General features: G+C 34.7%; 1 protein-coding gene and 1 pseudogene across 3 annotated transcripts; one reads left to right on the top strand and one right to left on the bottom strand.

Annotated features, from left to right (window-relative positions):
* Positions 1 to 1,577: 1,577 nt before the first annotated feature.
* Positions 1,578 to 13,284, bottom strand: LOC122297551 (biotin carboxylase 1, chloroplastic). Of its 3 annotated transcripts, none has more exons than XM_043107661.1 (18): positions 13,076 to 13,284; positions 12,923 to 12,994; positions 12,440 to 12,768; positions 12,109 to 12,250; positions 9,787 to 9,885; positions 9,462 to 9,518; positions 8,784 to 8,855; positions 7,150 to 7,239; positions 6,546 to 6,605; positions 6,001 to 6,186; positions 5,777 to 5,869; positions 5,582 to 5,663; positions 5,027 to 5,133; positions 3,635 to 3,710; positions 2,584 to 2,630; positions 2,407 to 2,469; positions 2,239 to 2,292; positions 1,578 to 2,016 (listed from the first exon to the last, which is right to left on the bottom strand). In XM_043107661.1, exons 2-17 carry the CDS (start codon positions 12,965 to 12,967, stop codon positions 2,287 to 2,289), a joined length of 1,554 nt encoding a protein of 517 aa, XP_042963595.1. In that variant the 5' UTR covers positions 12,968 to 12,994; positions 13,076 to 13,284; the 3' UTR covers positions 1,578 to 2,016; positions 2,239 to 2,286. The 3 variants fall into 3 exon arrangements, with proteins under 3 accessions (XP_042963595.1, XP_042963596.1, XP_042963594.1); XM_043107662.1 differs by having other exon boundaries at positions 2,273 to 2,292; XM_043107660.1 differs by lacking the exon at positions 2,239 to 2,292 and having other exon boundaries at positions 13,076 to 13,283.
* Positions 13,285 to 16,889: 3,605 nt separating this feature from the next.
* LOC122297550 lies at positions 16,890 to 22,468 on the top strand (annotated as a pseudogene).
* Positions 22,469 to 22,496: the final 28 nt, after the last annotated feature.

Below are 22,496 nucleotides of genomic sequence, written 5' to 3'. Positions count from 1 at the left end.
TAACTTATAAATAGAATTTTTCTTATGTCGCATATAAATTTTGATGGGAATTTGGGCTGATGAGACAAATGAAAGCTCATCAGCCCACTTCATAAGGAGCCCAATTGGCGGGTGAGAACTCTCCGGTCGCCTCAACGGGAAGAATGCTTATGATTCATGACAATATACTAGGAAGCTAGTAGAGTGGTGGATAAATAACCTACGAGATAAGTGGGAAGCAAGACACACACCCCCATCAGTAAAAGGAGTTCGAGAACTAGTAAATTTTTCCTGCTTATAGTGTACGTTTCTTTTATTAAGGGAACTGACTTCAGACATCGAAGCTTTTCCACGCAAAATCGTCTTGGTCTAGCATTGTGTCCTAGCTTTTAGAAGGAGTAGGAGTTATCTTAAAGACTTGGTCTAGGTGTTGGTGTTGGGAACTATACCAATAAATTTCATATGAATTCAGTGTAATGCATCCAGGCCATATCAACAAGTCTCGCTACAAAAATATTACAATTAAAACAAAAAATGAAAGCAACATTGCTGTCTTGTTTGGATGTACAACTCAGCTGAATACACTTTATTTTTAAATTGCTTTGAACATCCAAATGCATGATTCATTCTCTTTTGAGTACAGTTCAAATGTGAGATTATTGGTTGGCCCCAAACCTAACAAAGTTCAGATTTTAGATTATTGCTAGACCCCACCTGACAAACCTACGTGAACCTATTTTGGCTGCAAGAGCAACTTCTATTATTTGCCTTTGATTTTTTTTTTTTTTCTTTTTGTAGGTTTGGAGCCGGAAGTGACACAAAGTTGTCAGATGAACAATACTATTTAATGGTGGGACCCAATTATTTTACAACTTCCAATAAATATATTAAACTCATATTAACCAAGCACACTTTAAACTCATCTTAAATGGATCTCACAAAACTCCATCAACCATCTCAACTCACTATTATCTCCATCAACTATCTCAACTCACTAATATTCATAAAAAGCTCAACTCAGCTCAGTATTCAAATGCAGCCTTACTTGCATGAAATGCAATATGCTCAGAGGTCGGGCTCCGGACTTGTAGGGAACACCATAGCTTAGGAGAGATCATTTGGATTAACAAACACTTTCAACCCACCTCATCTCATCTCATTATTACAACTTTTTCAAATTTTCATATAAAATATAATAAACAATTTAATTTTTTCAAATCCTAATTCAACTTTTTTAAATCTCAAAATAATAAAAATATTAAAAAATAATATTCTAATAATATTTTATTCAATTGTCAATATGTATGCTTTGCCATCAATGGAATTAAGAAAAACAAGTCAAGGCTAGGGTATGACATGTTTTAACTGTATGCATAAAATGCAATTTAGAGCTTTTCCTTCTTTTTAAACTTCTCAATCAGCAATCTGAGGCTACAGCAAGGCCAATAATTTAAAACAGAAATTGCACTCTCATTCTTTGTTAAAAAAAATTAAAAATAAATATTTAAAAAAAAAATTTTTTGTTTGGCCAGGCAGTTGTAATACACGTTTAAATAATATTAATGAATCTTTTGCTAAGGATGGCTCAAGCCTAATCATCACATAAAACTAACAATATATTGTGTGATTTGAACATAATAATCAATGTCTTGTCTTACTAATAGAGTTCAGTTTGTTTCATCAGTCTCTGACTCTATTAAGTGCAGCTACTTCTCTCTTTTTCATAAAAAAATAAAGGAAAAAGCTTTAATGAGATAATAAGCTGAGAAGACACCAAGTTACTCAGGCTTCTATCAGAAAGACAAAAAATAAATAAAAATAAACAAGGGTCTTTGCACACAGGAGGCATAATCTGCAGCATCTAGATCACAGCACTCCGTGTAGCTTCTTCCAGCACAACAAATAGTGAGCATTTTGAATTTGTAAATTTTGGCTTGACAGGAACTGAGGAGGATTGCAATGCCAGAGCAAGAGATCCATCTAAGCAGCTGCACCAGCTAGTTCTTTGCTCCGGATCACTGGCACCAGTTTCTGGGGCTGTGTAGGCAAACAGAAGCTATAATGTCAAGCTATATAAATTATTTCAAGAACCTTGAAACACACACACGACCCACAAACCACATGGAGCAAAAAGGTAAAAAATTAGAATATAGGGACCAATCTGCCTAGAAGGAAAATCACACGGACTATTTTAGCGTTTAACCCATTTTAAAACGATAAACCAAAGAGTAACATATGTGGACTGAGCGAAATGCATACTATGAAGTCCAGCTTAGGAGGGAAAAGGAATTACCATCTTCAACTGCACTACATCTACAATAGACCAAACTGTCTAAATAACAAGATCAAAATATAAAATATAAAAATAAAATAAAAATCAGAGTTAGAGTACATGCACACAAAACATAGGGTTCATCAGCTTCTTACCTCTGCTAATTCCTGCTCGTGCTTTGGGATAAAAGCAGTATCAACTTTACCATTCCTAAAATCCTGTTATAAAGTGGAAACGTTGCAAATTAGATGGTTCCACATGCATAGAGAAAATAAACAGAGACAAATTGAATAAAATCTCAGAAGAAAAGATGCATATCAGAGCTTGCCCACCTCTATATCAAGGATAAGTTTATGGTATTCAATGGTCGTAGGAACCCCTGTGGAAGAAAGTTTTCAATATTACAATGCTTAATTTAAGAATCCAAAAGAGAGGATTAATCAAGAAATGTAAATTTCAAGCACAAAACAATTAGAATGGATGTGTCTATGATTGAAACGACAACAGGGAAATTGCAGACAACTCTTTCCCCACAAGATCTCCACTAAAATGCAAGTGGCTCAATTTTTTTTTATAAATAACAAGTGATTCATATTAAATAAAGGCAAAACACCAGGAAAAACCATCTGCCGAAATTACCTGATCCATTAAACTAGTAAATGGCGTATTTGTAGATTTAGGCCTCATCTGGTTACATAGATGAAATGAGATGAGAAATCTGTGAATAGTAGTGAGATGGTTTGTGAATAGTATTGAAATGGTTTGAGTTAAGATGTTTTATGGGGTTTTGTATACTTCCTGTGTACTCGAGTTTTGCCTATTTATGTGGATTAATAAAATCTTCTTTACCTATAAAAAAAAAAATATTTAAAAAAAAAAGGTATTTTATGGGATTTTAGGAAATGAGAGAGAAAAAGCTGAATAAAAATATTATAAAGTTAAAATATTGTTAGAATATAATTTTCAATATTATTTTTGTTTTAGGATTTGAAAAAGTTTTATTGTTTTATTGAGTTTTGTCTGGAAGCTTGGAAAAGTTGTAATGATTAGGTAATTATTAGATGAAAAAATTGAAAATTTAAAATTGAAAAGTGTTTTTGTTTGAATGGTGTTTGGATGTAAAGATGAGATAAGATGAGTTAAGACCATTTGTGAAACCAAACGGGGCCTAATCTTTATCTCCTAAACTGAAACACTAGATACACAAGATGGGTGGCAACACAAGCTGTCGACGGATAATATGCCCAGGCTTCAGAGCCCAAAACATCCCTCCACACTCCATAAGATGAACTGCCATCAACCTTGACACTCGGAGATTGAAGTGCAAAATGACAGGAAGAGAGAGAGAGAGAGAGAGAGAGAGAGATCTATAATCTTAATTACCTGTAATAATAGTGTCGTCAAGAGCCCTTTTCATGCGCTCAATTGCCTTTTCTCTTGTTGGAGCCCAGACAATAAGCTACAATATAGTGCCAAAGTTGGCAAACTAATTAGAACAACAATTTGTAGCAGAAACCCCAAATTTAGAGCAGCAGCAATATGAATATTGTATCCTTACATATCATGTTTATCATAAGCATAAGCTTGCCATCCATTGCCAACACAATGCTAAGATTACAGGGAAAATTTTTCTACATGACAATATACTTCTTGAAATATTTATCAGATAAATGCCCACAAAGAAGACAATTTTTAAGTAGCTTATGGTAGAGATCCAAAGAATGAAACTTACCATTTGCTATAGAAGCAAAACTCTCTCACTCAAGTACCTACAGCCATGATGTGCGCATTTTATTCTTCCCTAGGATAATCTCTTTTAATTACTTATTCAATTCTATTATTCGTTAGCAAGTCCAGATGAAACTGTCAGATAGGTAATTAAAATAAAAGAAATCAAACTTACTGATATTTTTTTTTTTAAATAAACAAATTATATTGATCAAAGGATGGCAAAGCCAGTATTACAACTCTAATGCCCTAACCAGGTAGGCACATTAGAGGCAAGAAAATCATGAAGGGCCATGCCATTAAAATCCACAGCAATAGCCCAACTACAAAGAGTTCTAAACTTACTGATAATTAACAACTCTAAGGAACAACACTTGCATAATTTAGGACCATCTCTGTTCACAAGCCAACTCCAAGCCCAGAGAAGGAAGAGTTTTGCTAAAAGGGTTCTACTTCACCAATCATCCACTATAACCCTAAGCTCCTAGAGGTCAATGAACTACTATACAAAGTTGACCCCTATAACCCTTATTTCCATCTGTACTATTGATATCTGCATGAATTGACCCCCATAAATTACTGATACTCACTAATCAAAAAAATAAATTACTTTTTTTTATTGGCACTGGGTGTCCAAGAACAAAGTCCCAACTAATCCAGGGGGTGCACACGCCCTCAGCAAGAAGTTTCCCACAGGTTCACCTCAAGTTCACCTCAGGTAATTCAAGGGGAAGTTCTCCCAGTCCGATGGCCCAAGAAATTGTTTGCACCCAAGAGGATTCAAAACCTTAGATCTGGAGGGAGAATACCACCAAAACCAAGGCCTTTACCACTTGAGCCAACCCCTAGGGATTCAAAAAAAAAAAAAATTACTGATACACAAACAATTCTTGAGCACACAGAATGTGAGATACAATGGTAATTTGATATGCATCCCAACAAATCAGCACGCACAAAAGCACATTAATACTTGATGAAATCAACTGCTCATACACAAACCACTGCACATGACAAAGCTAAACTAATAAAATGAATATTGTGACCGACCTTTCCAAGAAGGGAGTCATAGCTAGGAGGAACCACATAGTCAGGATAAACATGGCTATCCATTCTAACAAACGGTCCTCCAGATGGCAGATATGCGGTTATTCTCCCTGTTGTCCAAAAGTAGAGAAATAAGAAAAGATTGACAATGGTTATACATTAGTTAGACAAGATTGAAAACCAACATGCTAATATGTTGCATCTACTATTTGGAATCTGACTAGAGTACGCATCAAAGTATACTTGTATAAAGATGGAAAAAATAATAATTATAATAATAATAATGCCTATAAACCTTTTAATCATTATGGCTTGATTGCATTCCACGCAGAAAAATAAAAAATAAAACTAAAAATTAGCGAAATAACTGCAAGCCCAAGTGTATGCAAATGTGGATTGGTAGGCAAACCCATTCTAGTGCCCTAAAATTATATTCCAAAGCTTATAAGAGATTTTTGGACCACCTCTATCAGAGGGACAAAAATAGTCAATTTTGAAAATCCAACAAACTGGAGAGAGAAGTGACAGAAAGACAACAGGCACATTATCTGAGTATACCTGGTCCAGGTCGAAATCCCTTAAAGGCGTCTTCTGCATTGATTCGGCATTCAATTGAATGTCCTCTGAGCACAATATCTTCCTGTAGATAAAAGCCCCAAAAGACATTAAATACGCCATACTGTATGCTAAGGGATTGAGTTTTTTGGAAATTATTTTATGCTTACGATAACTAAAGTATCCCGTTTCCACTACCTGTTTGTACCGGAGTTTTTCACCCATAGCTACAAGAATTTGTTCCTCAATCAAGTCCACAGAGGAAATCATCTCTGTCACAGGATGCTCAACCTAGTCCCCCCAACCAACCCAGACAAAAAAGGTGGAAACACAAGATTTAGTATAGCTTAGATTAGTCCCCTAAAGCGGGTGTGGTTTGAAAGATACATATTTTAGTCCACATTCTCAAGAAATGTTTCTACCTGGATCCGAGTATTCATTTCCATAAAGTAGAAGGAACCTCTTTCATCCAAAAGGAACTCGACTGTTCCAACACCAATGTAACCAATGGATGCTGCTGCTGCAACTGCTGCGTCACCCATAGCTTTCCGCAACTCAGGGGTCAAAGCAGGAGAAGGTGCTTCTTCCAGCAGTTTTTGGTTCCGTCTCTGAACAAAATCGACAGTCAAGAGAGGAATCACTTATCTTTTTACTTGCATTTCAAAACTAGTAGAAAAAACTCATTAACCAAAACCACAACAAATTTAAAGCTAAAAGACAACAAAAGGAAGGGCAAAAGATGGATAGAGTTGGGCCTAAGTTCTTGATTTTCTAGAGTTGAAGCTATCAAAAGCCAATAATGAATGCACCAGTTTCACATATTTCCATCTAGCAATTGAACTTTTAACTTTGTTATCCAATTTTGAATTTGAAGCAAGCTCAATTTTCATAGCTGAATCCAACAACTACTCAAAACTCATTTGATAAACTATCCAAAAGTTAAGAGGAATGAGCTAATTTCTGATACCTGGATGCTGCAATCACGCTCTCCAAAGTGGACGACATTACCATATTTATCCGCAAGAACCTGTCAAACCATTTAGCACGCAAGGGATGGACACAAAAATGCATCCAGAAGTCAGATTTGGCAATTAGAATTAAAAAAAAGAAAATAAACTGAAAAAGCATGCATACTACCTTACCCTTTTAGTCCTTTGCTTGGCTGAGACTTACCAAACCACATTCAACAGGTTTATATGACTTCTATATTTTCACACAGTAAGATGAAACGAGTTTTGAACATTAGACTAACGGAGACCTATGACTAAACGGATTTTAAAGGAGCATAGTCTATTGTTCGTTTATAGTCTTAGATCATGCAGAATATAAGTGCCTATACCTAGAATACTCAGGTTGCTCTTAATGTTCCATGAATGAACTGCATAATTGATCCAAGTAAAGATCCAGAAATACCAATTACCAAGTATAATTCTTTTGATAAAAGAATACTCAAATGAGAATGTTTCCCATTATGGATGTCCTTCTGGATTTCACTTTTGTGACTTGATAAACTCCTTGGTACTTTTAAGAGATCATAGATACAAAAAGACATCAAAATGCCCAGCAGTTACCTGGAATTCAATGTGCCTTGGATTTTGAATGTACTTCTCCAGATAAACTCCATCATTTCCAAAAGCAGCCGCAGCCTCACTCTTGGCTTGCTGCAAATCAAACGAGACCCAATATAACACAAGTTTCAGAGAAAATATGTAAATAAAATTCTTTGTAGTTTAGGTATTTCTCATTTATATTTGTGTACTTGATTAACACCCTTTTTTTATGAGAAGACTTTACAGAACATGTATGGAAGATCACAAAACTCAAGGCAGATTAAAAACAAAATTTGGATCTAAGAGCTGAAGGGGTATGGAATTGATGGGAATGCTTCCAATGACACCATAGGAGGCAATTCATTTGGCACATACTTTTTTTTATCAGTAAAGAAAAATCTTATTAAAGCGAAAAGCAGGCATAGCCCAAGTACACAGGACATATACAAGAGCAACACCTATGCATGATTGTCTAAAGATACATGCCACTAAAATCTATTACAATATTGGCACAATACTTAAGATTGACTTACGCTGTTTCGTTGTCAGTAAATTAGATTCAAATACGATATGTAAGTCCAACTGACTAAGAGGAAGGAAGCGAAATGTATTGAAAAATGGTGTTTACATTATCAGAATTTGAGTATTTTAGTATTACAAACTTTCAGGTCAAAAAAATAGGTTTTGCTCACTCTATTGTCACAAGTATAGCATTTAACTATACTGCAGCCAATAGCACTATTAGCAAAACAAACAATGTCAATTGATAACAAGTGACAGCTTCACAAATTACCACAAAATAAAATTTATAAATAAAAACATATTTTGTTCATTTACAAATATCAAAATTCAAAGAGAGAAAGAGAGATGGAACACCCACCTTGGTGTGCTCAAAAGTAGGCCACCCACTGGCTGACCTTTACTTAAACATAACATTTTATATAATTCTCTTGTGCTATACTTCAAATACAATGTATGATACTTCATAGCCACTCATCCAAAAAAATTGATAGCCATAATCAAATTAAAGTACGTGGTTGAATCAAAACATACCAAAAGGACCATGTCCAAAAGATCTAAAGAATTGTAGGTATTGACTTCTATGCTAACATAAACAATCAATATCAATCCATCTAGAAAGCCAACTTGGACTATAATATTGTGTTCAAAGCATATACATCACATATGACAACATGTTGTGGCGCCATGGTACGTAAATGATCTTCAATATCAACTACATACTTAAAAATGTTTGTTTACATCATTTTCTAGGTCTTGAAATAATAATTTTATTATTTTTTTAATAAAGTTACAAAAGCATCCTTTTTCCGCTTTAAGCTCAAGCAAAAACCCCAAAAAGCGAGCTTTTGTAAATGCGCTTAGCTTTTAGTAAGCAATGCACTTCAGCCTTGGCACTTTGCCTTCAGTACGCTTTTACAGACACTGCCCTCCACACTTTCATACAAAAGCAATAGGTGCCAACATAAATTTAATAGTAGGCCTTACACGAGGAAGATCAGGAAGATTTAAACCCTTACACCTTTTGTACTTTGGAACAAACATCAACTCTAAAGACGTGTCAAAACTCTAAGTTCAACATCAAACAGTTTAAGAAGGCCTAGTGGAGTAACATGACAGAAAAATGCGTGCAATACCTGCAGTAACTTCACAAACTCATCAGGTTCTTTAGCTAGACGCATCCCACGGCCACCACCACCTGCCGTTGCCTTGAGAGCATAAAATGTTTGTCAGTTCACAGAAAATTCAGCAAGGACAAAGACAAGATTTAATTATTACAGAGTTTTAGGAATTAGGGGAGGGTGGGAGGGCGGGACACTGGATTATTAAAATGGCAAGAAATTCAAACCTTGAACACAAAAGGTTTTGAAAAAAAGAAAAAAAAAGTGAAAAATACTTGACAGGTACGCGTCACTTTTCATAGAGTTTCAATGAGACATTGTCATGGCTTGCACTACCTTAAACAATTATTAATTATTTTGTTAGGAAGAAAATCATAAAACTTCTATCTCACGACTAGCTTTATGTCACTAAATAATTCTTTCAAAATTATTTCTGTACTCCATTGGTTATATATAAAAATGATTTTGAACAAACTGGGTAATTGTGTTTTTTTTTTTTCATGAACATGATTTTTTTTACTCATCAAAACCACCAAAAAATAAGTAGATGCATGCTACTCAGGAGCAGGTTGAATTCCTACCCTTGAGTTAGTTTATAAACGTAGAAATGGATGCCTATTGCAATCCCAGCAGCCACAAAAGGAAATATGTATAATAACTATCATAAAAAAATGCTAGTACAAGATTATTTACCTTGATCATAACAGGAAATCCAATCTCATGGGAAAGCCTGATAGCTTCTTCTGTGGTCTGTAATAACAATCATTATCTTAGGTTTTTTACAAGCATTTATATTCAATTTTTTAACAATGAATAGCAAAAGTGATCTCACAACTATTTTTTAATCAGTAAATAAGAATTTTATAGTAAATAAGAATTTTATTGAAAATAGGCGAAGCCAAGTACACAGGACATATACAAGAGCCACATCTAAGTATGACTGTCTAAAGTTGCAAGAACTCTCACAACTATTTAACAAGTTGCCAAAAATCATACCACCACAAGTCACACATAATACCTGCAACAATCCGTCACTTCCTGGTACAGTGGGCACGCCTGCTTTCTTCATTGTATCTCTAGCAGTTGACTTATCACCCATAACACGGATACTGTCAGGCTGCAAAAATGTAACCAGGAATTCAAATGTCTTGCCCGAACTTTTTCAATAGGAAAGGACTTAGACCATGAACACTCAATTTTTTTTTTTTTTGGTAAGTAATAAGATATTTTATTGATGTAGAGATAGGCATAACCCAGGTACACTGGAAGTATACATGTGAATACTCCTATGTAGGAACTAGCGACTAATACAAGGAAATCATGGAAGCTGAGACCATTCAACTCTAGAGCGATGGCCCACATAAATAAAGTCTTCCAAAAAAACCTCCTAAACTCTTCCAGGGAGAGTTCATGATCCTCAAAAAGTCTATCGACCATGAACACTCAATAATACACCAGAACATTTAAACCATTTGTTTAGAAGGTCAAAGATCATAAACATAACAAATTAAGTCTTTGGTCTTTGTAATTAATTCTACAAAAAGAAAGCTAATAAGGGCAATACCTTGCACTAAAGAAGCAGAAAAGAGAAACCACTCACAGGTGGGGAAGAAAAAAATAAGAGAAAAAAATGCTAAGCTAATTCTAAAGTTGATGTATGTTCAGAATAATAATATAAGTTGATGTTGGGCTTCATTGTGTGGAGCCTGATTATGTGTGGACCCCACCCGCCCACCCGACAGGGATCCATTGCGATTTTTTTTTTTTTTTTTTGTGGATTTTCAGGGAGGCTTGGGCCTTGGAGTGGAGGCTTAGGCCGATAGACCCATGGCCGCCGCACTGTATCTTTGATTATCATCTTAATAAAATCCTCTGCAGCTGCCTAACCACGTAAACCTTTTGCCGTGTGTGATTGATTATACTTTTGCTTCACTCTTTTTCTCTTATCATTCCTAACAGTTGGCTTCTATTCTCTCTCTCCATGGAAGAATTACTTACTGTTCACAGTTAAGCAAACAGCTGCTAGCACTTGTGCATTTTTCCCATGTTAACAATACCAAATCCTCCCCAGTTCCTTAATCTTCAATGCCTAAAAGCCCCAAGATTTCTTAGCAGATGAGCATCCGCTCACCTATTATCAAACTCTAAAGAACGACATATCTGCCACCGTTAAGAAAATCCTGCAGTCAGTTTTTCTCAAGTTCAGCCTCTTTTTGCCTTTATTGATCGTTTTACTTTTTCTAGTTATGTGTTCCTCTAGTTTACTTCCCGTGTACTTGGGTTCCTCTTTTTAATTTTCAGCAAAACCTATATCACTTCTAAAAAATTAGCCTTCTCCTGTCCTATCACACTATATAAGCAATCATAGGCAGCTAACAGCAACTGTCCTGCATCTAAATATTGTGGCTAACCATCAAATATTTATATCCTTCTAGTCTCTCTGACTGCAAACGGGCCAGTATCATGAACTGTAAATTAAATCAACGAACCCCTCAATTTTATTATTGGGAAAATAACCTTCACGAGTTTAAGAAACTCAACTCTTACTCTGGAACCACCCGAACATAATCAATTAAGTTTTAAATTTTTTTGATAGGTAAAAACTGGGGAAACAAACAAAAGATTGAGCAAAGTGCAGTTCAGCCAATACAAATACTAAGCATAACACACAAAATCTTTAGCCAATTATCTGATGACGATCCAAGGAGAACTTTGTTTCACAATCTAGATAACAGCATCATCATTGACCTTCCAGGGAAAAGCATTAAATTCTAAGATCAATTAACATATGCCAATAAATCCATGCTCCCTAAGGAGGCTTGATTAAGAATGCTAAAAACAACCAACTTGTCATGAGATAAACATATTATCCTTTTCCCAGAACTCAGTGTTCTTATACGCTAGAAGCATTCTGCTGTAAGGTTTCTATAAATTGATAGTGAGCAATCATATCATATCGATCCAAATACAAACTAAAACACTGAGATTATGAAATAGTGGATTGTGTTAGCAGTGAAATTTCTTGTCAGTTAAATGCATTATTGAAATGCCCTGGAGTTTGCTATCTTCTTCAGTTTTCCTTACCCCAAAAAAAAATGCCCCCGGATCCATGAAAAGGCTGACTTTGGAAACTATGATAAACCCGATGCCTTTTCTTGTGATACTGATATGACACTCTGTCTGGTTTTATTTTAGAAGAAAGGTCCCTTTAGTCTTGTGATTCAACTTACGAAGAATTTCAACAAGAACACCACATTAAATAACATATTCCAACCGAAGGAAGATAGGTTCTTAAGCATTATAGGATGGGGAACACTTTCTCTCTGTTTAAGGTACTTACATTGGGCCCAATAAAGTTGATTCCATGTTCTCTGCACATTTCAACGAATACTGCATTCTCAGCAAGGAAGCCATACCCAGGATGCAGCATTGTACATTTACGGCTGATTGCAGCAGATAAAACATTTGGAATCACCAGGTACCTGTAAGACAGATCAACATGCATGTTACACCGCTATCACCCGTACCAAGAAACAAAGGAGGAAACACAGGTATTCAGACGGATATTGATGGAAAATATGCATTTATCAGAAGGAAAAAAAAAAAAAAAAGAATCAACTTCAAGTTTCATTTTAATGACATTATCTGTCAAAAAATAAATCAGCCCTTACGATTGGTTGCTCGGCGCTTCGCCTATGCAAACTGATTCATCAGCCAATTTGACATGAAGCGCATCCTTGTCTATGGTTGAGTACACGGCCACACAGGGTATTCCCATCTCATGCGCAGTTCTAATGACCCGAACAGCAATCTCTCCTCTATTTGCCACCAGGATTTTGTCAGCACGACATGTAGCATACAGAGCTCCTCCACGCTTTTTAGATTTGTAACTACTAACTTGTACACTCCGAGCACTTTGCCTGGGAAAATTCACTCTATTCCCCACCATGAAGCTGCATTGGGAGCTTCTGATTCCTCCACTTCTCCCCACGAATAAACCCTTCCATTGAATTAAGAAACCCCACAAAAAAAAAGTAAGTTTTAATATAAGGATTAATCGGCGACCATTTCAAGTTCATCTGAGCAAAACCCAACACTTAGAACCAGCGATTGCATTACAAAGAAAAACCAATATAAGCTAGAGAAGGACTTACAGGAGGCGAGGTGACAGATTTGCACATATGCATCGTGGCATCCATTTTCAGAACAAAAGGAAACACGAATGCCTAGAAATAAGGAAACCCATTTGAATCAAACATAGATAAAAATCAATCTTAGCATCATAATCCAACATTATGAGAAATTACCTCTAGAATGCGATAATAATGGAGGATGCTGATCCAAATTAGCAGGCGTTTCTGAGAAAGGTAGAGAAAGTGCTTTGGTCAGGAAATATAGAGAACGGGTGAAGAAGTCGAGATTTGAAGAAGTTTGTAGGGATTACAGAGGAGGTGTCGATGAAAACTAGGGAGGTTGGCACTTGGCAGGTTGGAAGCTCCGCCTAACTGTGCGTGTGGGCACCTGGCTTCTATGTACGCTGCAATGAGAAAATCTTCAAACAGGACGTGGTGCTCTTTAGCGTTTTACACCATCCAATAAAAGCGTGACACGTTGATAATCTATTATCGGCTCCGCATCATGTTATAAATTCATCACTTTTCCTTCCGAGTCTTGCTACTTAAAAGTAATTTGGCGCACCAAATCGCATAATATTGATTATTTTAAAAATTTTATATGTAATTATTTTTGTAAATTCTTTTATGCACTTTAATGATAGAATTAATTGTGTATTAAAAAAAATTAATCCAGTCAATCATATCAGTAGAGTGCGTAGAGAGTATGTAAAAGTAACTGTATGTAGTATTACTCCAATTATTTTTATTTAAAAAATTAAAAAAATATAATTGAGGGGAAAAAATATCATGTATCTCATAAAAATTATTTCTATCTTCAATTTACACTATTTCATTAAATGGATGCCTTACATGTTAGCATTAGTGTGCGATTTGGTGTGCAAACTTGCTTACAAGAAGAATTTTCCTTTCCTTCCGTCCATTTCTCTCTCTTCCCTCTCTCTCACTCTCAAGCCATCGTTGTGAGTAGGGGTGTAATCGATCCGGTTCGATCTGGTTTTAAACAAAATTTAGGATTAAACCGGTATGCATCGATTTTGCATTTTTCAAAACCGATTACTAACCGGTTACCCTCTTAAACCAGTATTTTGGTTTCCGGTCCGGTTCGGTCCAATTTTTTAGTTTTAATGTACTATAGTATATATTATATAATAAATATATATAATATAGTATATTATAGTATATAATACTATAGTGATAGTATATTGTAGTATATTATAATATATATTATAATTATATTATATATTATAATGATATATTATAATATATAATATAATAATATATTATAGTATATTATAATATATAATGATATAGTATTAATATAACTATTAATACAATAAACAAAATGATATAAGATTTTAAATTTTAATATTATATTAATTAATAATTTATCATATAATATAAAACTATTTTATATATAGTTATATATTAATTAAAATATGTATATATATAAACCGGTCCGGTCCGGTTTTAGAAAAAAGAAAAATCGAATCGAATCGATTTTGACCAGTTTTAAGAAAAATAAAATCGATATCAGACCGAATCAAATTTGGGACCAGACCGATCCCACCAATTTGATCCGGTACGATCCAATTTTCTAATTTATCGATTTTTTTTTACACCCCTACTCGTAACTCTGTTTCTCTCATTTGCGAATTGCGAATTAGCAATTTTCTTGCTCCTCTACTTGTGTGGCCCGAGTCTTCTACCTAAACTCTATCATCCATCGCCTCACAAGGTAACACTACTCCCTTTTCATTTCTTCCTCTTGTAAAGTATCTTCTGCTTCCCTTAGTTTTCCCCTGTGAATATGTTCCTTTTTCCCGAACTTTCGCTGTTATGTTTTGATTTCCTTGGTTGTGGGTATTAGCTAATATCGAATTTCGGTAGCACAGGCCAAGTGACTCCCATCAATTTGTTTGGCTACTTCGTAGCGTTCCTGGGTTTTGTGTAGTAAAATCACTCCAAGTTGGCAAAAGAAGGCGAAGCAGGCCATCAACAAGGAGGCGGGGAGGTTGTTGAAGGATATAGAAGGTGAAAGGACAGGCAAGAAGAGCGAAACGCAAGATTGATTCGTTTGCTAATTCCTTTGTTTTCAAGGGAAATGAGAAATTATACAGTTGAAGGATAAACATTATTTGCTTGCCAACCATAGTGAAGATTAGACTAAAATATGATACGGTTGCAAAATCTTAATATTTTAAAGAATTAGGAAAAAATTGTAAACAAAGTGAGGGTTTTGATGATACAAACATAACTTTAATAGTTTAGTTATTATATTGCATGATAAATAATAATGAAGAGGTAGAAGTATAATTTTTTTTTTTTTTCCTTCTTCTATTTGATTGTCAGGAAATTTAGGCACAAGGAAAAATATAGTTGCAAGCATAGTTGTGCACTAATCTGTGCACCAATGTGATGTGATTGGTCAAAAAGTAAATTTTATTGAAAACAGTATTAATTTAAATTTTAAGTATGAATAAATCAGTATTGGTACACAGATTAGTGCACAACTGTGTTTGTATGTAGCAAAACTCTAGGCACAAATGATTCTAAAAAGGAACACTTACGTAGGTTTGAGGTATGGGATGAGAGATACAATTCTAATATAATAGCATTTTATCTCATTCTATCTTATTTCCAAATATGATTTAAATACAAAATTTTTAAACTAGTCATCATACCTTTTTCAGACTGATCATTATAATTTTTTCAAACTTTCAAATAAAAAATAAACAACAATTCCAACATTTTTAAATTTTTAAATAAAAATAATTTATAAAACTATATTCTTACAATATTTTAATTTTATAATATTTTTTATCTAATTTTTTTTTCTCTTTTTCCAAAATCAGGTTCGGTTTGGTAGTAGAGAATTTAGATATGAGAATTTTGAGTTTTAAGATAAAATATTAAATTTTAATATTATTATTGTTTTAAGATTTGAAGATGTTAAGAAAAAATTGAATTACTTATTATATTTTATGGAGATTTGGAAAAGTTGTAATGATGAGATGAAAATTTTGAATTTAAGATAAAAATTTTCAATTGCCAAACCGAACCTAAAAAATATTCAACTCAAATTATCTCACTACTATTCATAAATTATTTTATTACTATTTACAAAATTCTTATATCATCTCACTTCTCAAACCTGCCCTAACCCATTTGATTAATTTTGAAAAGAAAAAAAAATCAATTTCCATCTATTTAATTACTATTCACTAAGATATTTTTTTAAGCACGAGTTGCCCATAACTTAAATCATATATATAATAAGAATTTATAGTGTAGAATATTTAATTAAATAGGGTAAAATGACTTGAACTTAGAATCTCTGCTGAAATCATTAATTATCCCACAAGTTTGGCGAAGTGTGTACTTGAATCTGCACTGCGTGGAATTCATAAGAGATTCCAATTGAGGGCTTCAAACTTCAAACATATAATAAAAAATCGTTATTTACTGATAAAAAAAAAGTTCCTATACCCTGTGAAAGCTTGATTCCAAATTGCCATGGGTTTAAACCTTAGGATGTATGGCATCATGCATGCTTTCATAGGATTTTCTCAAATAAGTTCCTCTATTAGACTTTAGAGTAGACCAGTCATTTTATCAGATAAATAACAAAAAAGAACTCTTGAAATAGGTTATTGAAAGAAAGTCGTTGATGGTAGGAGAGGGAGGGGGGAGGTCATGTAATGGAAGAAACAAAAAGAAAAAAAAAAAGGACAGATTTTTGTAGTATTCAAGTTGAATTAAAACAAGGAGAGATGAAGCTGCTTATTGAGGAAGCATTATGCCTACCGATTCAACTTTTTGACCTTGATTGATGTCCTAAACTTGCTGCTCATCCTTCTACCTTGGTTTCATTACAGCCCCTGGATTTTTCTTAAAACCGGCCATTGGACACCAACCCTCCTAACACCATCCCTACTCTATATATATATATATACACACCCACTTCCCCCTCCATCAAACTCCACAATAAACTCTCTCTCTCTCTCTCACACACACAGAGCATGGCTCATCTGCTTGCAAAGTCCATATTTTACAGTACCCTTGTTGCAGCAATACTTATTTCAGTTTGCAAGCTTGTATTTTCTCACTTCTCTATACCTTTCTCCCCAGTCATCCTCCCTTTACTCCCATTCATTCTCTATTACTTGAACTCCATCTCCAACCCCCCCAACACCACCCTCCCTCCAGGCCCTCTCTGCGTCCCAATCCTTGGGAACTGGCTCCAAGTAGGCAATGATCTAAACCATCGCCTTCTAGCCACCATGGCTCAAACTTATGGCCCAGTATTCCTACTCAAACTTGGCTCCAAAAACTTAGCCATGGTGTCCAACCCTGAGCTTGCAAACCAAGTCCTCCACACACAAGGCATCGAATTCGATTCCTGCCCAAGTAACGTCATCTTCGATATATTCACCGGAAGTGGACAAGACATGGTATTCACAATCTATGGTGATCATTGGCGCAAGATGCACCGCATCATGACATTGCCATTTTTCACTAACAAAGTTGTGCACCAGCATAGTGATATGTGGGAGGAAGAGATGGATTTAGTTGTTCATGACTTGATAAAGGATGAGAGAGTGAGAGAGTGAAAACTAATTGTTATCAGAAAACGGTTGCAGTTGATGTTGTACAATGTCATGTACCGGATGATGTTTGATGCCAAGTTTGAGTCACAAGAGGACCCTTTGCTCATTGAGGCAACCCGGTTGAACTCTGAAAGGAGTCGGTTAGCTCAAAGTTTTGAGTATAATTATGGAGATTTTATTCCTTTGCTTAGACCATTTTTGAGAGGATACTTGAATAGGTGCAGAGATTTGCATAGTAGAAGGCTGGCATTTTTGAACAAATATTTTGTCGAGAAAAGAAGGTAATCTCATTTTGTTCCCTGGTTTTGTTCTTTTATACCAATTACAGCTAAGTTCAATGTTGTAACAGATTATCAGAACCCAACAATATTTTCCATTGCTAAAAATTTTCTTTGTTCTTATGCGTTCATAGAAAAATTATGGCTGCCAATGGAGAGAAGCATAAAATAAGTTGTGCCATCGATCACATCATAGATGCTCAGATGAAAGGAGAAATCAGTGAAGAAAATGTGTTATACATAGTGGAGAACATCAATGTTGCAGCAATAGAAACAACATTGTGGTTCATGGAGTGGGCCATAGCTGATGTAACAGCCCGCTAGAAATTCAATTGTGAAATTTCTATTAACTTTAGGAACCTCGTGAAAACCCCATAAGTTTTCACGAATCCATTAATCGTATTAGTTTTTGTCTAACTACATAGTTAGTGTTATTATTTACTATGGTATCAGAAGTATGTTTTTGATTATTGGAGATAGTTAGAAGTGTCAAAATGTATTATGGTTTGTGCCATTAGACTCGGAGGGTTATTTAAAGTCTTATGGCGCAATAACATTTTTTCATATTTTCGGACAAAACGTTTGTTCAAAACTGTAGATATTATTGGATAAAAAGAAATATCTTGAGGTAATTTTCATGAATATTATTGGGTAAAAATATTTTGAGTTGATTTTTATAGATATTATTAGATAAAAATATCTTAAGTTGATTTTTTTGTAGATACTATTGGATAGAATATTATGAGATAATCTTTTATAGATATTTTGGATAGGAGAAAACTATACTCAACTCTCAACTCCAGCCTCATTTCTTCCATATCTCATCCATAAATATTTCCAGCCACCTCTCCCCACGAAATTATCTTCATTTACACTTTCCATTGAAAGAATATCAAACTCTCTCTCGGACAGCTTTTAGGAGGTCTTTTGCACACCTATTTCGAAGCTTTTGTAAGTATTTTATCATAAAGTCTCCTTCATATAAGTTGTTCCTTTTTTAGTCTAGTTTACGTGGATATCTTATTTGTCCCATTTGAAAATCATTTGGTCAGTCAAATATTGTATAAACTATAGAAATGTCATTCTGGGAGATAAACTGGAGAATATGTTATAGTTTGGAATTTTTGACCAAACTAATGGATAGATATTGGTCTGAAATTTTTATGGAGTATTGTTAACATGTGTATATGATTATTGGTTGAGGATTTTTGCATGATTAAAGGTTTTGATGAAAGATTTTCTTAGATTTAGAAACTTAGAAACTGGAAGAGGAAAAAAAACAGTTTCTGTTTTGAGAAAGTTTAACTCTTTGGTGGTCTAAACCTATTCCAATGACTTTGATAATTTTATTGGAGGATCCTAAGCATCTTATATACATGTTATATTATTATTTTGAAGATATTTGATGTTAGTTTTAAAGATATGAAATTTTATGCAAAGAGATATTCAGATAAGCCAAAGTGTGGATATTCTTGGCTAAATTTATGTTTTGATTAATTTCTAATCATGTGATCTTGAATTAGAAGCTTATATATATTTTAGGACATCTTTTTAAACCATGTGATGGTTTGGTTTGAAGATCATATATTTATAAGTCATAGATCAAGAGATTTATCAAAACTAGTTGAGGAAAAAGTTTCTGTTTTTGGACTAAGTGTAAAACCAAAAACTCCAAATGTTATTTTGTGATTTTGGTGACTTTAGTTTGATGATTTAAAGCATGGTTGATGTTAGGATGATATTATGAATATGTTAGAAGTAAGATTTGATTTTTGAAATTCTTGGAGATGTTTTGATTTAAGGTCAAAACTTGTGATTCAAGTGCTTGGATCTTTTTACAAAAAAGTTTGGTGTTAATTATTAGCTTTTTCTAAATGGATGTTTTAAATATGGTTTTGAACTTAGGATTGGAAGATGTTTGTTGCAAAATTTTGGTTTAAGCATGAGTTTTGAAGTTGGAAGGAATTGCAACAAAAATCAAGGGAAATGGCCTATGGATGTTTCGGCCATAGTGTGTTCTTCATAGTTGTGTTTTGTTTTTAATTTTTCTGAGTTGATATTTAAGTTTAGGACAAAATTTACATAAGAAATGTAAATTTTGGAAACTTTTAGAGTTAGTATGCAAAATCCTTAAGTTATGGGTAAAACGGTCATTTTCCCACATGTAGAGAGTAAAATGAAAATTTTACTCTTTAAGTTAGTATTTTCCATATTTCAAATTATTAGTGATTTAGTTCTAACTTTTAGAATCACTAATTACAGTTCCTCGTGGTCGCACTTGAAGTTTTATAAGAAACGCGGAGATCGAGGTAAGTTAACTTTTAACTTACTAGCAGTCTACTGTGTATATGTGCTAAGTAAAGGAACTACAGTGTATGTATGTGTGTTATAATATATGTCATGTCATGTCAAGTCATCACGTAATTATTTGTTATACAGAATTTATTCTGTCATCAATTTTTATCTGTTACATAATATATTCTATCATGTATTGTTGTACATTACAAGTACATCATGCTAAGTATGCCATCTATTACATGTATGTCAAGTCATGTAATATTCACTGTTGCAAGTATGTCATGTTAAATATGTTGTCTATTATATGTTATGTCATGTTACGAAATATTTCTATCTCAAGTTGGTCATGTATTTCAAGTTATGTTCAAGTCACGTTATGTTACGTCAGAGCTTCAGTCCTTTCGTATTCCAGTCACATTTCATCTTGATTACTTATGTATGGGGTCACAGCAATTGTGATGCATACACTACGTGAGACACATCAATTGTGACACGTAGAATACATGGGGCCACAACAACTGTGGAGTGTGTATTTAAGCAGTTAAAGAATAAGTTTCCGTAGAATACATGGGGCCACAACAACTGTGGAGTATGTATTTACACGTAGAATACATGGGGCCACAACAACTGTGGAGTATGTATTTTTCATGTTAAGTCAAGTTTGTGGAAAATACATGGGGCCACAACATCTGTGGAGTATGTATTTACACGTAGAATACATGGGGCCACAACAACTGTGGAGTATGTATTTTTCATGTTAAGTCAAGTTTCAGAACAAGTTCATGATAAGTTAAGTTTCATATCATGTTCATGTTAATTCAAGTTTCAGAGCAAGTTCATGCTAAGTCAAGTTTCAAATCAAGTTCATGTCAAGTCAAGTTCAGTTCATGTTTCAATTTAAGTTATGTCAATTATGCTATGTTGTACGCTAAGTTATTCTTTAATTACTTATGAATTTGATTATGCATTTATACTTTTACTGTTATCCATGCATCATTAGCTTGTGTGGAAGTTTTTTGTTAACTTACTGAGATTTGTAATCAAATCTCACTTTGGTAGTCCCAACTACCATTCCCCCCGAATGGTAGATCTTGTTACAGGACCTGAAGGAGAATCAAGAGCTGATCAACTAGACACAGTTGACTAAGCGACGGTGCGACATCAATGTTAATATAGTAATTAACGTAAATTACTACTTGTACGATTGAGTTGCATCTCTAGTACTTTTTGGATCATAACCATTTTGGACTAGTGTTGTGATCTTAGTTGTTCAATGGGTTTTTATGTATGAAGTATGTTTTAAGCATTTGGGATATTTTCAATTTGGTGCATAGTATTGCTAAAAAAAAAAAAAAATTATCCGCTGCGAATATTGCATATTGTTAGATGCATGTTAGGAACATTGCATCTTATATGTCATGAACGGGGGCAGGTAACCTTGTGTTGCATGTCTCAACGCTTCAAATGTCCGTCCAATCCCAAACGAAATTTGAGGGCGTCACAGCTGAGCTGGTAAACAATCCGACCGTTTAATGCAAGATCCGGGATGAAATCTTGACCATCTTAAAGGGCCAGGTTGTGACAGAATCTAACCTTCACGAACTACCATATCTCCAGGCCACAGTAAAAGAGACACTAAGGTTGCACACCCCAATTCCTTTGTTGGTACCCCCATATGAATGTTGAAGAAGCAAGGCTAGGGGGTTATACCATTCCTAAAGAATCCAAGGTAGTAGTCAATGCGTGGTGGCTGCCAACAACCCTGCATGGTGGAAAAATCCTGAGGAATTCCGGCCGAAAGGTCCTTAGAATAAGAATGTTGCACAGACGCTCTGGCTAGTGGAAAAGTCGATTTTCAATACTTGCCATTCGGAATGGGTAGGAGGAGTTGCCCAGGTATCATACTTGCATTGCCAATTTTAGGCCTTGTCATTGCCAAATTGGTGTGTAGTTTTGAGATGAGGACAGAGCATGGAATAGAGAAGATAGATGTGAGTGAAAAAGGGGGACAGTTCAGCTTGCACATTGCAAACCATTCCATTGTCATCTTCGATCCGGTGACAGCATGAGACAAACAGCCAAAGATTCAAAGGCTAGGGCAGTGCTATTTTTGTTGTTGTTTTGATTGCTTTTACTACATTATTGTCATTCATTCCCAATCCTCTGCGAGTAAACCGTCATCTTCGATCTGGTGACGGCATGAGACAAACAGCCAAAGATTCAAAGACTAGGTTAGTGCCGTTTCCGTTGTTGTTTTGATTGCTTTCACTACATTATTGTCATTCATACACAGTGAGTAAACAAGGGCATGCACTCTAGAGATGAAAGGACGAGGACCACATGATACATATGTAAATCTCCCTTTATTGAAATAAAGAGTAACATTAGTTTCAAAGATAACCTGGAACT

Source organism: Carya illinoinensis, chromosome 15 (assembly GCF_018687715.1).
Source record: "Carya illinoinensis cultivar Pawnee chromosome 15, C.illinoinensisPawnee_v1, whole genome shotgun sequence".
In the NCBI taxonomy this organism is placed as follows: domain Eukaryota; kingdom Viridiplantae; phylum Streptophyta; class Magnoliopsida; order Fagales; family Juglandaceae; genus Carya; species Carya illinoinensis.
The sequence above is the reverse complement of the archived record's forward strand: the minus strand, read 5'-3'. Positions and strand labels throughout refer to the sequence as shown.

Bases quoted from the DNA above. Each gene is read 5' to 3' on its own strand.
- LOC122297551 (XM_043107660.1), bottom strand. From the start codon at position 12,967: ATGGATGCCACGATGCATATGTGCAAATCTGTCACCTCGCCTCCT. The intron at 12,251-12,439 runs GTAAGGGCTGAT...TCTGTCTTACAG, and splicing joins GAAGCGCCGAGCAACCAATC to GTACCTGGTGATTCCAAATG. The intron at 2,470-2,583 runs GTGGGCAAGCTC...ACTTTATAACAG, and splicing joins AACTTATCCTTGATATAGAG to GATTTTAGGAATGGTAAAGT.